At 37.6% G+C, this 17,314-nt stretch overlaps 1 protein-coding gene across 1 annotated transcript; it reads left to right on the top strand.

The window, feature by feature from the left end:
• The first annotated feature begins 1,163 nt into the window (after positions 1–1,163).
• Positions 1,164–11,785, top strand: SFRP4 (secreted frizzled related protein 4). The gene is made up of 6 exons (XM_039849235.1): positions 1,164–1,903; positions 3,203–3,283; positions 3,377–3,442; positions 5,352–5,550; positions 7,913–7,976; positions 9,958–11,785. The coding sequence occupies exons 1-6, from the start codon at positions 1,459–1,461 to the stop codon at positions 10,141–10,143; spliced, it is 1,041 nt and encodes a 346-aa protein (XP_039705169.1). The 5' UTR covers positions 1,164–1,458; the 3' UTR covers positions 10,144–11,785.
• The last annotated feature ends 5,529 nt before the right edge of the window (positions 11,786–17,314 follow it).

The raw sequence follows: 17,314 nt of genomic DNA on the forward strand, positions 1-17,314 counted from the left end.
AACTTGGTGGATCTAACCTTTACAGAGAGAATAAAACCTGTCTTCCTTAAGTTTTTAAAGACTAAAACTGTGTTTTTAAAGATTAACATTCAGAGAGCACGTTTGCATGTTCTAATGCCTTAAGAAAATATCATACACCAGCAGTCTTACTGCCTGAAGATTGAGGTACCCTTACAACAATAAAGCCACCCTTTTCTGTGGATCGCTGAGCCAGCAGTTGTTTTTACTACCTCTTCCTAATAAAAAATAAGAGAAAGAAAGGAAAACATACATACTTGCTTTCCATGCCACACAGCTTCTTACTCGATTGAAATAACAGTTTCCAAGCACATCAAAAGTCAAAATTTTAGGCTGCTGGGTTGGAAATCACTTGTTATGGAGAGGGAAAAAGTCTTTCAGACTTTGGTGTGTCCCAAGTTTTCTTTGTTTTCTTATGGGTTTCATTCATGTCAGAGAGAGGAATAGGGAGACAGAAGAAGAACAGGGGAGATTTGGTAGATGGAGGACATTTCTCAAACTAGAATATGCTACTGAACTTTCAGGCAGTTCTGTTTTGGAGCAGGTACAGACCAAATGCCATTCTGGAAAAAATTGAGCCCAAACTAATGTCTACTAGTCACAACGATAACAAAAAACAAATTTCATACAACGTTGGGGAGGTGTGAGGGTTGTTTGTTTACATAACGTGTCCATCCTCTTCCAACGACTACTGCACTCTCTCCGTCCCACATGTCACTGCTCAGCGCTTCTCATGTCCCCTACTGGAGAAAGCAAGTATGTTTCTGACTTAACGGCAGCAGACATTCCGATTTCCCTCCAACTCTATTCTTGCGAAACCTGTAAGGCAAAAGGCGCAAAGTTCAGCTTTGACTCGAGTGTCTTTTCCTCTCTTGAAATCCTCTCTTGCGCCCTCTTGGATCCGGTGTCCAAAACGACTGCCAGAGGCTCTTTTTCTTGGTCCAAAGAGAAAGCACTGGCCAGACTAAAAAGGAGGGACTTTAGGGGAATGCAGGGTTCCAGCCCTGGGCTGCGGCCCGGAGGAGATGATGTCACCACTTCAGCAAAGAGAAGGCTGGGGGTGGAGCGGCCGAGGGGGAGCCCGCGCCGCGCCAGCAGCTGCCAAGGGAACGTTCCGAGCTCACGTCAGGGGAGGTGTCGGGATAAATAGGCTCCTGCAATGGCCGTGGCTGGCTGCGTTTGGAGCTGCCTGGTCCGGGACTGGAGCTGTAAGGGCGGGTTCGCGCCCCGGAGACTGAGAGCTGGAGCAGCTCATGCTCTGTGCGCCAGATTCCTGATATCCCCGGCCAGCCCCAGCGGCTCCGCATCGCTGCCGACAAAAGTTTGGGGAGCTCTGTCCCTTAAAGGACTTCCTCCTCGGAGAGGGGAGAGCGAAAGACTAGGAGGGCGGATAGAGAAGGGCCCTTTTTGCTTGTCGGGGTCGCAGCGCAGGGTAGCGCCATGCTACTCTCCATCCTGGCCGCGTTGTGCCTGTGGCTGCGTCTGGCGCTGGGCGTACGCGGCGCGCCGTGTGAGGCGGTGCGCATTCCCATGTGCAAGCATATGCCCTGGAACATCACGCGGATGCCCAACCACCTGCACCACAGCACACAAGAGAACGCCATCCTGGCAATAGAGCAGTACGAGGAGCTGGTGGATGTGAACTGCAGCGCCGTGCTGCGCTTCTTCCTCTGTGCCATGTACGCGCCCATCTGCACCTTGGAGTTCCTGCACGACCCCATCAAGCCGTGCAAGTCCGTATGCCAGCGCGCGCGTGACGACTGCGAGCCCCTCATGAAGATGTACAACCACAGCTGGCCTGAGAGCCTGGCCTGCGACGACCTGCCTGTCTATGACCGCGGCGTGTGCATCTCTCCTGAGGCCATCGTCACTGACCTCCCAGAGGGTGAGGCCAGGGGAAGGACTGAGAGGGTTAAAGAGGCATCCTTCGCTGTCTCTGCCACGTGAGAACCCGGCAGCCACACCTACAGCTGCCAGCGGGTGATCAGTCACCTCCCCCACCCCCCACCCCCCAATCCCAATTGCGAGTGTTAGAGGAATTGGGAAGGGCTGGTGACTTGACTTCTGGAAAAGTCTGGTTTCTCTACAGGAATTTCAGGAATTGAAGAACACTAAGTCCCAAGGTGGCGGGGGCGGGGAGCGGGGATTTCTTACAAAGGGAGCCACTGGAGACGTTTACATTTACAATGACAGAATAGTAATCGCAGCAGTAGTAAACAGGTGTTTAGGGCTTATAGTGGGTGTGAGCCAGCGTAAAAGACTTTACATATATCATTTAATACTCAAAACAATCGCACGGAGATTCTTAATTTAGTGTTAGCTCTTGAAAAATCTTTCTGTAAAAAGCAGTTTCAGTTGTCACTCCTTACCAAGAGCGCAGCTTGTAAAATTTAGTCCCCCTGCAAAATTGTGATGTGGTTCTTGGTCTTTGACCAGGGGCCAACATCTGTGGAATCTTAGTTAACTGGATCTCCTCTTCCACTTTCTTCTTTTCTCTTTTGTCATTTTGCTGTTTTCCTAGGATGAAAGAACGGGTTTAAATCCACTTGTTGAAATGAAACCTAAGAATATTTTTGCATTCTTTTATCCCTGACCCATATTGCTGCACATTTAAAAAGATAATGGTATTGCTTTAGTATAGTTTCTTAAGTTATACCTCAGAGCATTGCCCAAAACGCGAAGAAAGAGAAATAAAGTGAAGAGAAAGATTGAAGCTCCTAACTCAGAATTTTTGAAAAACCTATTTCTTGCTTAAATTATATAAATGATATAGGGTTATGCTTGCTTTGAATTATGTGGCTGTGGACTGTTTTGCACTGCAAAGTGTGAGGTGGAGATTTAGAAATATTCTGATTATTTTGATTAGTGTAAACTGTCAGCTTGGAAAAATAACATTTTACAATGGATTTGAGAAGGAATCACATAATTTGTCCAGGTTGGCTGTATGTATCAGGTGGGTTAACATCAATTTGTGCTGGATAGGCATCCTTACCTAAAAGTCTTTCTTTCCTAAGCCTAAGGATTTCTATATGAAAGAAAGTCAAAAATCATGTGCCATTTTTACTATTTAGTATTATTTTTGTGTGATGCTGTGTTAGTTTAAGTCTCCAGATGGTTCCTTATTCCAGCTAGGTGAACAAACCAAATCATTGACCATACCTCTGTGGCCCTGCATGTGTTTCAGATGCTAAGTGGTTAGACATCACGCCGGACATGATGGTACAGGAAAGGCCTCTTGACATTGACTGTAAACGCCTAAGCCCCGGTGAGTTCCTTGTCCTCAAGGCTCTGTTTCCTTCTCCTCAGAGTGATTTGTGAACCCTTTTCCAGCTTTCTGTCTTTCTCTTATGTTCTTTAGACCGGTGCAAGTGCAAAAAGGTGAAGCCAACTCTGGCAACGTATCTGAGCAAAAACTACAGTTATGGTAAGTCATCTGATGAGACCATTCATTTTCAGACTTGGCACATCACAAAGCCAAGGCTGTGGGTCATAAAGTAAACAAGTGGGTTGGTGATCTTTCTAGTTAACTATGTGGGTTTCAGATGGCACAATAACAAATATAAAACTTCTTGGTTTTCTGGGTATATCAAATAAACACAAAGTAAATTACCTATGTGAGAACTGTGATGTGGCTCAGATTGCAAGTTTGATATCATGATCCTCCTTGTCTTGATGAGAGGTGCTGCTCAGCCAGGACAGCACACCTCACCTGTTCTCTTACTAAGATTTCATTGCTGTGGAAAGGATGAGTGAGTGATCCACGGATTTAATTATCTGAGGCCCAGAGGTCCAGGAATTAAGCCCTGACCATGTATCTTTTTACTCATTAATAGCTATGAATATTTAACATCTTAAAGAAATTGTGGGAATATGTTAATCACAAGACTCTATGGCTACAAGTATTAATGTAACTTAAATGCCCTCTTTGCTCCTATTTGGAAAGAACAAACTTTCTTCAAAAACAAAAATTTTTGAATGTTTTAAGTAAATTTAATTATGCTACCATCACTTGAAAGTAAATTTAATTAAATGTTCTTTTAAGATATCTATTTGGGCTATTTTATGTTTCTTTGCATTTCTTAAATTATTTCTTCTGAAATAAAAACTGGGGAAAATGTTCATTTTGTTTGCTAACTTAGTTTTCCACATTTCAAATTGAAATTTTATATAATAAAAACTTTTATATTATATACACACATGAAAGTAAGAAGATCATGGCAATATAAAAATCTAAAAAATAACCTTTTTTTTTAGATTTGAGAATCATACGTAGCCAATGTGGGTAATTCAACCAAAAAAAATACACTTTCTTTTCTAGTAGTTTTTTGTTGTTTAAAACCATTCTATGGAGATATATTGTCTTAATCTAATCTGCTTAGTCCATCACCTGACACTATTAAGCCTTAGTTACTTATCTGAATTTTATGCTCACGCTGTTCTTTGGGGTATCATGGCCTCATAAGTACTTTGATGATGAAACCATTTCTATTTAAATCCTTTGGCTCCTTCATAAACCAGCTTCCTAGGATAGAATCCAAGAGAGATCCATACTAGGCTGATTACAACACCCTGGCAGGCAGTAATAGCAAGAGACCAAAAGGGCCAGAATTTAAGGTATGATCAGATACAGTGACATTAACAGCCATCTGTAATAACAGTTCTACCTCTACTCATTCCAGACCACACTTTTACAGTTCGGGAAATTAGAAGATCGAGAATAGTGATTTTCAGAGATTCCTTTTGATCTAAAATGTTATTGCTTTCATAACTTCCTCTAGAACAGAGGTAGTTTAAGCCTCACATGGTGATTGAATCATACGAACTTTAAGGTGGCTTCTGAATCGAGAATGTATGATTCTCACTTCAAATCATCACAAGGCAGAGAATAAACAAATATTTGTTTCTAAGAAATTTTTAGTGACATTCTGTGTAACTAAATTTCCTGATATTTTTTGGAGGGGGAAGGGGGAAAGCTAATTTTAGAATTACAGAATTTTAGGGCTGAGAAAGATCTGTGGAATTCTCTAACTCTATCTATAGCCCAATGAGGAGCAGTCACTGACCCAAAGGCAGAACCCAGACTAAGCCTGCTTGTTAATGTACTTTTACTTCTTGCAGTGTGATTCAGAACTTTTAAGACAATGTTGACAATATGGGCGGCCTTACATTTAGTATACAATTGTGTGGGCTTTCTGCCTGCATTTGGACAGCTTGGACATGACCATAATTACAGGAGTGATTCCTTGAGAGATACTCAGGGATTGGCATGAATACAAAATCCCTATTTTTCTCCAAAGGCTTCAACAACACTTATATCAATTTTTAAATTGCAGTCATTCATGCCAAAATAAAAGCTGTGCAGAGGAGTGGTTGTAATGAAGTAACGACAGTGGTGGATGTGAAAGAGATCTTCAAGTCCTCATCACCCATCCCTCGAACTCAAGTCCCACTCATTACGAATTCCTCCTGCCAGTGTCCTCACATATTGCCCCATCAAGACGTTCTCATCATGTGTTACGAGTGGCGCTCACGGTAGGCATGGAGGGGCAGAAGAAACTGCACACAGTTTCAAAAACATGAATTCCATTTAGCAGTCATGATTTTTTAAAAAATGGCACCAGCTTTTCTTAAAAGTAGTTTTAATGGATGCCTTTGTTGGGACATCATATATCCTAAATATCAATTAATTCTTCATAAAATTAAGGAAAAACAGAAATATGAGTATTTGAATAAAATCTTTAAAAATCAATTTCAGAATTAAGCAATTTCAAAAACTTATAGGCAGATAAATTACTTGAGTAAAATCAGTTCTTTCCAAATTATTCAAATCTATGTTAGTGTGGCAAATACTGAATTATTAAAGCTATCTCTTTAATAACTTACATATCAAGTAAAGATGGCCAGTTGAGACTACAGGTCCACATATTTTCCTTATACGCACTTAATTTATATATTTGTTTGTTAGAGTATTACACACACATGTGCATGTATGCTCACACATATATATTGCCTATCTCTAGCTATGAGTGTGTGTCTCCCCACATTTATTTCCTTAGCATTTTTTTATATATTGGTACTTTCCTTATAATATAAAAATCAAACACTTCAGCACAGGTTCCAGGATGAGCCCCATAATTTGCTGCAATACACTTCTCCAGCAAAATTACTTACATAACATTTCTCTTTGATTCTCTGCCATTAATACTTATCTGTTTGTTTCTTCTAGAGACAGCTCAAAATTATTTCTCAAAAAAAAATCTATTGAAATTGACCTCACTTGAAAATTTTCTTGTTCTGTTTTCTATCAGTACTTGAGTATCCTCCTCATACGCATATACCACCTTATGTTCTTGGTTTTAGAGCTGTTCTATTTATATTTTGTCTCTCTAAAGAAGCTGAATGAATGAATGTTAAACGAATATTTCTGGGCTCATCTTTTGCATGGTGCTTGTATCTGCTACAGTACTAGGTACTGTTCTGAGGATGTAGCAGGTTGCTAGTCAACAAATTCTATTTAGACAGATGAATGGATTATAAATGAGTTAAACAATAGCTTTCATGTCATCTTTCCCAAGTTAGCTTGTAAATTTTATGTAATTCGATCAAAATCCCAGAATTAAAAATTTTATGGATGATCAGGATTTATGTTTTCATAAATCCATTTGGAAGAATAAACTAGTAAGGGTATGTAAAGAAGATTTTGAAAGTAAGAGGGATGAGAGGAAATCTGCCTTATGAGACACGCAAAATAGGTATAATGTTACACTTATTAAAACCATGTGGTGCAAGTCTTGAAACAGATTCTAATGCATAAAAGAACTTATGTAAGAAATATGCCGAGTCAATGGGAAATGAAAATAATTAATGAAAGTTGCAAATATTTTTATTTGAAAAAATAGAACATATTTTTATTTTATACTGTATTACAAAATAAATTGCAAATGGGTAAGAGATAAATATTTCAAAAACTTAATGAAAGAGGATAAAATTAGGTAAATAAATGTGTGATATCAGAATGGCAGAATACTTTGTAAACATAAAAGTATGTAAGAAATTATAAAGGAAAACATCAGTACACATATTTGACCACATACTAGCATGTACATAAAAATTACAAATAAAAATAGAATTCAAAAGTTGAGAAAAATACTCATAACAGGTATGACAAAGAAACAGTAACCTTACTCTCTGAAGAGTTAATATTTAAAATATTAAGACTGCAACATAGAAATATGTGTACATAAATCTATACAGACAAGATCCTAAAGAAGAAATATGAGTAGGTAAAACATTTTAAAAAATTGTCTCCTTAATTCCTCAATCCAAATAAAAACAAGATTCAATTTTTACTTAGTCTTAATTTTAGTGAATTGAATGCAAATTCAATCATTTTGAAAACAATTTAGCACTATGCATTGAAAACCTTTTAAAAAATTTCTCTTTGACCCAGTTATTTCAGAAATCTATCCTAATGAAATAATAAGCCAGTACACACTATATACAAGGACTATTCAATGCAACACTGGTAATGATAGCTAAGCAAAAGAAGGAGGTTCAAGGGTAGTTATTATGGATATCTATAATATGAATATATATTATAGATAGCCATAGTTGTAATCGAATTTGGTTATTAAAGTTATGTTTTTAAATCTAATTGTATCAGAAAAAAACATATAATACAATAATAAAATAAAATGTGCAATACGATCTAAATATACAGTGTGATCTAAAATAGATATAAGTGCAAAGAGGAATGAAAGGATATATCAACAAAAAATAAATGGTAGATTGTGGGGTTAAGGGTTATTGAAGAATTTTTAAATTTTTTTTATACTTTTAAACTTTTTACTTTCATAATCAGAAGTTGTTTATTAAAGTATATTACTTTTTTCAGGATGATGCTTCTTGAAAATTGTTTAGTTGAAAAATGGAGAGATCAACTTAGTAAAAGATCTATAGTAAGTATAATTAGCAATAGTAGGAATATGGATATAAGTTCACATAAAGAAATTCTGTAGAATTTGGGTATTTTTCCCATTCTTTCATCTCCAAGCTATCATGGGAGCCATCAATAGCTGCACTATTTGTCTTTTGAATAGGTAGTTACAAAGATAGCTATTCTCACTTGGAATTTTTATTGTAAACCTCTCCAACTTTAAAGGCAATTTGATTGCATTCAATGCTGATCTACTGATTATTTCCAGATTAAATTAGTTTTTTGGTTTCTTTATTGTATTACATTTAATTGTTTTAGTAAACAGTCAGGTACTGGAGCAGAATTAACACCCAGAGGGATTAAAACAGACATATACATGTAGGGGTGTGTATAACTCGTTCTAAACCTCATCCTATCACTGTACAAAGCAGAGTCTTTCCCTGTATTTAAAATAATTTTAAGAGTTTTGTCAAAATAAATTATATAAAAAAGTAATTATTTTGTATTATCCATGATTTTAGTGGTAACATCATAGGAATATTGGTAATGCAATGAGAGGTGTTAGAATAATCTTTTGCCCAGAGATGTGAAGTCATACCAGAACTAAAGAAATATGGTCGTTGGCTTGAAATTTTTAAAGCATTCCCTCTCTTGAAAATATGTTGAGATATAGTCAAGAAAATCTATGTTTTCAGTTCCACAAAGGTACTGCTACTGCTATAATTTCTTCATTTGTATAAATAAAAATTCTTGGTTAGGGGAGAGTATATATTAATAATGACTTATGGAAATTGTAGTTTCAACACAGCCTCTTCTACTCAGTGCATTTCTGAATAAAGGAACCAAACACTACTGTTACATCTGAGCTAAAAACTCACAAGCTGCTCGGGAACACTCTTAGTCTTACTAGACAAAAAATTCTGGCAGAATTAGTTATCAGGTTTCCAAGACTACAGTAGATTAGAAGCATTAATGTAGAAGTTTACAATAAGGACCTGAAGGGAAAGAAAGCTTTCAAGAATCACAGCTGTTTGGACCATTCAGTATTGCAGGAAATATTATAATATACTTCAGTAAGAATTTGAAAATATCACTATATAATAGCAACGTATAGTGATGTGTTTATTGTTTTAGAACACCCTAGGAGTTATTTCATTGTATTTCATTTTATTTCATTGTATTTCTCATACCTAGAACAATGCCTGGCCAATGGTCATGCTCAAACTCTTTGCTGATTGAAATATACTCTAACAAAGGAGCGACTTGTGTGTTATAATAAAAAGCATGTCTATTCAAGTGGACTTACTTTTTCCTTATATGCAACTGTTTAAATAAATAATATTTATTTATATTATAAATAGTAGATCTTTTTCTATCAAGGAAACTTAACTGTCCAGAATGACGCATTTCCCAGCAGTCCTGGGTAGCTAACACTTGAGTGGATTCATGCAGGCTAGGCTTCTGTTTTCATTGGATGTAAGAGAATTAAGTGAATTTATAAATGTAGTAAGAGGCCTCTGATTTTCGGTGAGTCAGGATAAATTTCTACTTTTAGCAATGTCAACCCTTTTTAGAAGGCTTTGCTATGTAGGAATGTTACATTACAGGGCCAATGGGAAAAAAATTCATAGGTTAGGGCTTTGGGCTCTGGAGTCAGACTGGTTGATTTGAATTCTAGCTCTGACATTTACCAGCTGTGTGACACTCTGCAAATAACCTCAGTGTGTTTGTTTCATGGTCATAACTATGGTGTCCACATAGAAGGGCTGTTGTGAGTTTCAATGAAATGAGTACATGTCAAGACTTTATCATATATTCAGCACTTTCCAAAGTATCTAATTCCAAAGTTGAGTACATGATAAGTGTTCAACACAGGTTAGTTATTATAATCATTGTCATGATTTGTATGTTATAGTGAAAAAAATTCATTAATTCTGTTATTAGTTTAATAGCATAAAGGAGTGAGATGTACTTGACAGTCATGTTTACAAATTGCCTCCCAGCAGTGGGAAGAGAGGCTACAGGAACAGCAGAGGACAATCCAGGATAAGAAGCGAACAGCTGGGCGCACCAGTCGTAGTAATCCTCTGAAACCAAAGGGAAAGCCACCTGCTCCCAAACCAGCCAGCCCCAAGAAGAATATTAAAGCTAGGAGTGTCCAAAAGAAAACAAACCCGAAAAGAGTGTGAGCTAACTGCTTTCCAAAAAGGAGACTTCCTCTCAGGATGAGGCCGGGCACTGCCCAGACAGCCTGTGGGAGGTCACACACCCCTTGTCTTAAGAACGACAGTATTCTTCATAGACAAATCTTGCATTTTTCTTAGTGATATGCTTCATGTTTTTCTTTCTAAGCCACTAAAAGCCATCGTGGTAGGTATGCCCTTTGGTATAGAAGGTATATGAAAACAGGTTTAAAAAGTTTATCGTGTTCAGAGTAGCCTGTGCGCATACTTTATGAGAGCTTTGTGTGGGGAAATATGTTTTCGTTCTTACAATTTGATCTAATATGCACATTGTAATAGGAATGCCATATTACAAACAAAACACCTAATTTTTTTACAGTATGTTTTATTTCTGTTTGACTTCCGTTATTAGAATCTGAGATTTTTAAAATGTTATTGAAAATATAAAGATTTTAAGGAGGAAAGCAAAAGAATGAATGTTTAAAAGATGTGTTTACTGTTTGCATAAAAATTTTTGTGGTGTAAGGAGACTTTTGAACAATCTAGCGAAGTAGATTATAGAAAATTGTAATAAGTTTTTTTAAAAGAAGTCTTTCTGCTCTGTTTTTAGCTAGAAACTCTAAAAAATTAAACAATAATAATAATAAATAAAAAGGAAAGGCAGGCAGACAATGTCTGGATCCTTGTTTTCTGGCTACCATGCCATGGTGGAGATGCTCTGATTTTACATTCACAATGCTTCTCATCAGTACCCTTTAAGTAGCAGCTGAAACAGTTTCTTTCTCTTGTTATGACTTAAGTACCAATTAATTAACACCAAGTATTTACACCTGTAGCTGTGATGCTTGTCTCTCTTTCCAGGACTTCCTAGTTATCCTGAGGCCAAACCTCTCTGCTGGTTGCTGATGCTTTACAAGGGGGCTGTGGGCCTGAGGTAGGAGGGTCAAGATCCAAAGCACCTGTTTCTCAGCCTGCTATTGCACTGCTGCCACATACCAACTCTACACCTGAAAAAGGCAACTATAGTCACTTGTCCATCCACTATTCAGGAATGCAGAGGAACAATCTGAAAGCTTAAAAGTTAAATCTCCTTTAGCCGTACCATTGTTCCTGCTTCTCAGAGAGGGAGTAAGATACATGTTGCATTCGTACAAGGTAAATGAACAAATAATTTAATTTCATCTCTATAGCCAACGAGACACAGAAGTGATGTGGGGAGAGTGGAAGAATAATAGGACTAATGAGATTGTTGACACAGGCACCCATCTCCTCCTAAAAGTGTAACTTTGCTTGCATTGCTACCCCAGGGCAGCAGTTAAAGGAATCCATTAGATCAACCCACACATGGGTGTCAATAAAATCCTCAGTGTGTGTTTCTGCTGTATAAAAGCCAAACCTCTTTGATTCTTAAGGAAGCCAGACTAAAGAAACCTATGAAAGGCCATTAAAAGGCACTGGTAGCCTAGTGTACCTCCTTAGCATAGTAGGAATTCTTTGGAGGAGCGAAGTTAGGAATGGAACTCTCCATGGAAAAGGAGAAAAAATGCTTAGTAAAACCTATTTTTTAAGTGCAAAACAATAAGAATTCGGAGATGACTTTACAAATTTAAACACTGCTTTCTTTGAAGACTTAACTGAAATCATAGACTGCTTATTACACAAAAAACTTTATCAGGCACATTTATCAGTTTGATTAATCAGTAAAAGATTAACCAGGCCACCATTTCATTACTTATTGTGAAAAAGTTGAAAATGAACATCAGCCCACACTGAACATAATATAACAAAATGGAAGTGGCCCTTGTGTGAGAGCCAAAAATTTATTCTTCTCACTTAAATATTTCTCCATCTAAATACATGGGAGAGGAGGTAAACATAAATATATGGAGAGGAAAGCTGAGTTTCTGTCTCTGAAATGGGAATTATTTGAGAGCTGAGTTACTTTAATCAAAAAAAAAAACCCCTTAATTTGCAATATGTTTATCAATACATTTTCTGACTGAGGTCAACTGGAGGCATTTATTTTTAAATAATTTTCTTGATCTTTTAATAATATGGTAAACGTATTTTCTATAATGCATTTAATAAATGCATAAAATAGAAAAGATAAAATAATGGAATTAAAATCCTACCTAATCACACTTGCCACCACGCAGAGGTAATCACTGTTAGTATTTTGGTATATAATTTTCCAATTGTTTCCTATGCATTTATATAATGATTTGAAAAAAATAAAACTAGGAACCTATTATATATGCTGTTTCATAACCTGCTTTCTTCACTCAGCCCTTTACTGAGATTAGTTCTCATGTCGGTAAAGCCAGTGCTGCTTCATTTATAACGGCTGTGTTGTACTCCACGGTATGCATTATTCAACAAATTCTTAGGTTATTAGGGATTTAGGTTGTTTCTTAACTGAACATACTGAATAACTGAATAAATATCTTGATGGCTAGTGTTTGTGCACATCCTTAATTAGTTCTTTGGGATTTTCATTTAAGTAGCATTGCTAGGCTGTGGAGCATGCCAAGCAAGGAAAGTTCTTGATCATATTGTCAGTTATCCTCTAAAATGCTTGGATTACAGATGTATAAAAGTGCTGACTTTCCAACCCTTTGTTTCCTTCTGCCCATAGTTTTATAAATTTTAGCTGGGAATTGAATGTCATCTTGGGCGAAGTGCCTCTTCCTCTGTGAGCCATCAGCTGGCAACATTCTCAACACTTTCAACCTCCAGGCAGCTGGGAAATGAATGACTAAGTATCTCGAGCTGGGCATGGTAGGTAGGAAGGTAGTTAGGTGGGTAGCTATGTAGATACATAGATCGATGATAGATTCCTTGACTTGTGGAGAAAACCTATGCAACCTTCTCAATTTTTTTTAATGAATCAAAGTTAATAATATTCCTTATCAGCTAGAGAAACCAAAGAATTAGAGTTTAGCAGAAATGCCAATAGATGTTTTTCTCTTTCCAGGCTTCTTTTAAGAGACATAAAGACTTAGATAAATAACCTCAGTTTCTTACTTTCCATTTCTAAACCAATACAGTCTGACCACACTTTTGGTTTCTGCCCTTGGATGCTCATAAGATTGCCCACTGCAAACTTAGAATAAAACTCCTTTATTTCAGCTAGCTCAGGGGTGCTTCTGCTTGGTGAAACCAGACCCTGAATAAAAAAGAAGGGAACATTTTACCACAAATCTCTACCTGCTGTTATCACCAATTCAAAAAGCAAAAAAATGATTATAAGCATGGAATAAAAAAGTTAAATGGGACCTTAGAAGTCATCACCTAGCTTGCTGAAGAAAGTCTGTCAGAGCTTGTCTGGTATCTCACGTGTGACACATATATTTTCCCACTATTATTGAATTTTCAAAATCAGAAAAAAATGGGGCATACATAATTTTTATTTCTTCTAATGAACATATGTTACTTTAAAATTAGAAGATACTATAAAAATGAGAGAAATGGATTTAAGCCATGTAGACACCCAAACATAAAAACTATTTCATTGATTATGTTTGTTAGTCTTCAGAGAAGCAGACATCAAAAGGAAATTAGGTTAAATATGAAAGGATTCTATTAGAGGAAACACCTGTGAGAAAGAATAAGGAGCTAAATAGGGAAGAGGGAAGATTGGGTGGAAGCATTTCAGACTGCCTCAATGTCTAAGGAAGGCTTGGCAAGGCTACTGGGGAGCCTTGAGCCAAGCATCAAGAAGTCCCTCATCTGCCAGGGACAACTCTGCCTTTGTGTTTCACTGCACTCAGTTATTGACTGGGAGCTGCCCGTGGACAGCCTGGTCTTGCTGCAAAGATAGCAATTGATTTCAGACTGTAGTGTCTGGATACCCGGTTAATTATGGTCCTTGTATTTAGAGTCTATGACTCGCATTCTCAAGGCCATCACAGTATGACAACTGTAAAAATATTGAGATGTTTCCACTACATTTTCAGCATATTGTATAAAGTGGTACTGCCAAGCAACAAAATGTCTCTGTTAACTTCTGTAATTGTCATCAATATACTATTTGAATCCCTAAACCTCAAAAACTTTTCTTTAAATCTTTTTGTTTTTTATGTTTTATTTAAAATTTATTGAAGAGAAAATGTGTTAATCGCAGCTGCAAATTTGATGTATTTATTCTTCTACCTAAGAGACATCTCTTTATATTATAATGTTAGGAAACATTTTTTGAGGTATTTAATGGCAATAAGAAATTCTATGATATGTAACTTTGCCTTTACATGTTTAAACAGCATAAGCATAAGTCTAATATATTTAGCTGCAATATTCTTATGAGAACAGTTTTATAACTCAATAATCCTAAAATATGTATCTCAGTGAGAACCACTTTATAGTGGCAAGTTTGGATCACATTAGCATGTACTTTGAGAGGAAAAAAGAGTGTACTTTATTGACAATTAAATTTAGCTAACCAAGAAGACTCATTAGGGCTGAACCCAAATCTCACAAGAGTGTACCAACGTGAATAATATGACAAGCGTAAAGAACTGACAATAAGCAAAAACTGGTATTATGAATAACATTCCATGATGGTACTGAGAAATATCTAAAATGTTGTTGAATCACATTGATGGATTTTTCAAACTCATTAATCTCTTTAGTCATCTAATAATTCTCTACTCAAGAATGCTTCAGGTCTCCTGTCTTGGAAGAATGCTAGAGGATTTAAGTAGGGCAAAGAAACTCTAGCTTCAGGTTCAAGGTGCATGACCGAGCCAGTATTAAAGAATGGGAACCCTTTTGCAATGTGGAATTCATAAACACACATCTCCAGCTCTGTTTGGCTGTTGAGATAGAGGTGCTTCCTTCACAGGCATACCATTGTCTACCTTCTGAGTAAGTCCGTGAATTTGGACCCATCCCCTCACCATCATGTGATTCTCATCATGCTTACAAAACTCAGCCCAGAGCTCTAATGTGTTCCCACCAATACTGTAGTCCTCAGTTGCTTCAGCCATAATGGCCCAGAACATGTGTTTTTTGCCTAAAGTCCAGCTGAGATTCAAGATCGGCCCATTTAGCAGGAGCCCTGACAACTTCTAGTCTTTTCTAACCTTTCTTCCCAGGGGCAAGAAGATGCTCCCAGGTACTACCAACCCCAATTCTTATGTGCCTGCCTCATGCTGTGGTGTCTCGCCCACTAAATTCAATCCCTTCAAGACCAACATCAACATAAATTAAAGTTTAATTGACTGTATCTCTTTGGACATTATTATATTTCTGACTAGTTACCTCAGGACTAACCCTACAATCTGAAAGAAATAGCCTTTCTCAGTATCAAATCTTTGTACAGATATGTACACACATATATAGACAAATGAGTGAAGCATGCCATCTTCTGGTGATGTATGTTATTAATTTTTAGAGAATGTTGTTTTAATGCTCTTGAAGATTTAAAGCATTCAATAACAGTGCACCATTTAACACAATTATATTATGGATACCCAAATACAATCAAGCATGTAAAGCAGCAGATAAGAGTATTTTTTTAAGAAAGAGTAGGGAATGTGAAGAAAGTGAAAAAGTTGAAAATTTCATTATACTTATTTCTCTGTATAATCCAAAGAAAGCCAATAATTAATTTACCCTAGCTTTTTTTTAAAAAAAAAATGCATTCTGAAGAAAAATTGAGAAACATCCATACTGATAATTCACATGTATATATTTTGTATATTTTGTGATACAGATGAAGGTCCACAGGTGTGCTTCTCATAGCATTGGAATACTAGAGATTTGAGTTATGTGTTACTAATAAATGGTCAAGAGATGATATCAGCAAGATGGCAGAGTAGAAAGTTTTGGACCATCTTTCTCCCACAAACTCATGAACACAACAAAAATTCATGGGCAAGTTCCCTTTATTAGAAATCCAGGAACTAAGAGCTCCTACACTATAGGTGACCAGAGTGAAACCAGACTCACTGAAGCTGTCAAGGAGATACGGAACACTCTCTGACTAGAGTCTCTGCTTCCAGTGCAACACTGTATAATCATAAAGAGACTCCCTAACTCTTGGCTCCTCCCAGGAGAGTAAAGGGGTTGGTTCACAGGTCCAGTGACTAACTTTTCCAAGAGATCTCAGAGGACTAATCACTGTCTTGTCAGTCTTAGAGTTGGATTGATCCACCACAGCTTAACAGCCTGAAGGAGAACAGAGATGGCAGCTTGGGAAACACCATAGCATCCCTGTTTGCCCAGTAAAGAGAAAACAGGTGAAAAAGCAGAGATTTTGAGAAAGGTCCCACATCCCATACAGCAGCAGGGCCATATAGGGTCTAGCTGTAAAAAACTATCTAGCCTCTGCATGAGGGACACAATGTGGAGACCCACTTGTTCTAGGCAAATGGTCAGGTGGGCAGGCATAGGCCCTGGCCACACTGGCCTGAGGGACATGAGTACCTAAGACTAAGTACAGGGTTGCAAACTGCACATACACATATTCTGCAACTCTCAGGATCTCGGGAGCCCATGTTCCCATCCTTGTTTTGGGGCTGTATAGGCAGAGACTGGGTCGTGTGTGCATGTATCTGGGGTCTACAGCACTTTACCAGGGTCCAGAGCACTCCAAAATGAAGGAGCCTATTTCCTTGAAGTCAGATCTTGTGGAATCCCAGAAGCTACGCCATGTCCAGCTGTACTGGGGAGTCTGTAAATGAAAGACTTGGGACTCCTGATTACAAGAGAGAGTCTGCATCCCATATGGACAGCAGGACCATATTAAAAGAAAAAGTCCAGGTCTCAGCTTTCCCTTGGAAATGAAAAGAGTAGAGCTGCTTGTATAGCACCCCAACTTCTCCAACAAGACTCTACAGATAACTGATATTGGTCTTGCAAATCTTGGAACTTTGATGGGTCTACCACATACTAGCAGCCTGGGGAAGAATAGAGACTGCAGATTGGGCTGGCACTCATGGTAGCTACACCTCCTGGCTCACCACAGAGTAAACTGACAAAAAACAAAAACAAAAACAAAACAGCTGACTACTACTCCCTGAGAAAGTAAAAAGTTGGTAGAGGTCCTTAAATCTGTGGCAAAGCTGATTTGTGGGCAGTCATGTCCTGTATAAGGCCAGTCTGTTTAGACCAGGAGAGGTGTCTGATTTATCTAAAGCACAGACATAACACAGGGAGTCAAGGAAAATTAAGAATT

This window comes from Pteropus medius, unplaced genomic scaffold (genome assembly GCF_902729225.1).
Source record: "Pteropus medius unplaced genomic scaffold, Ma_sr-lr_union100, whole genome shotgun sequence".
Lineage (NCBI taxonomy): Eukaryota > Metazoa > Chordata > Mammalia > Chiroptera > Pteropodidae > Pteropus > Pteropus medius.

Excerpts from the sequence above, each read along its gene's own strand:
- SFRP4 (XM_039849235.1), top strand. The coding sequence starts at position 1,459 with ATGCTACTCTCCATCCTGGCCGCGTTGTGCCTGTGGCTGCGTCTGGCG. Across the intron at positions 1,904-3,202 it reads CGTCACTGACCTCCCAGAGG|ATGCTAAGTGGTTAGACATC; the intron begins GTGAGGCCAGGG and ends CATGTGTTTCAG. Across the intron at positions 3,443-5,351 it reads GAGCAAAAACTACAGTTATG|TCATTCATGCCAAAATAAAA; the intron begins GTAAGTCATCTG and ends TTTAAATTGCAG.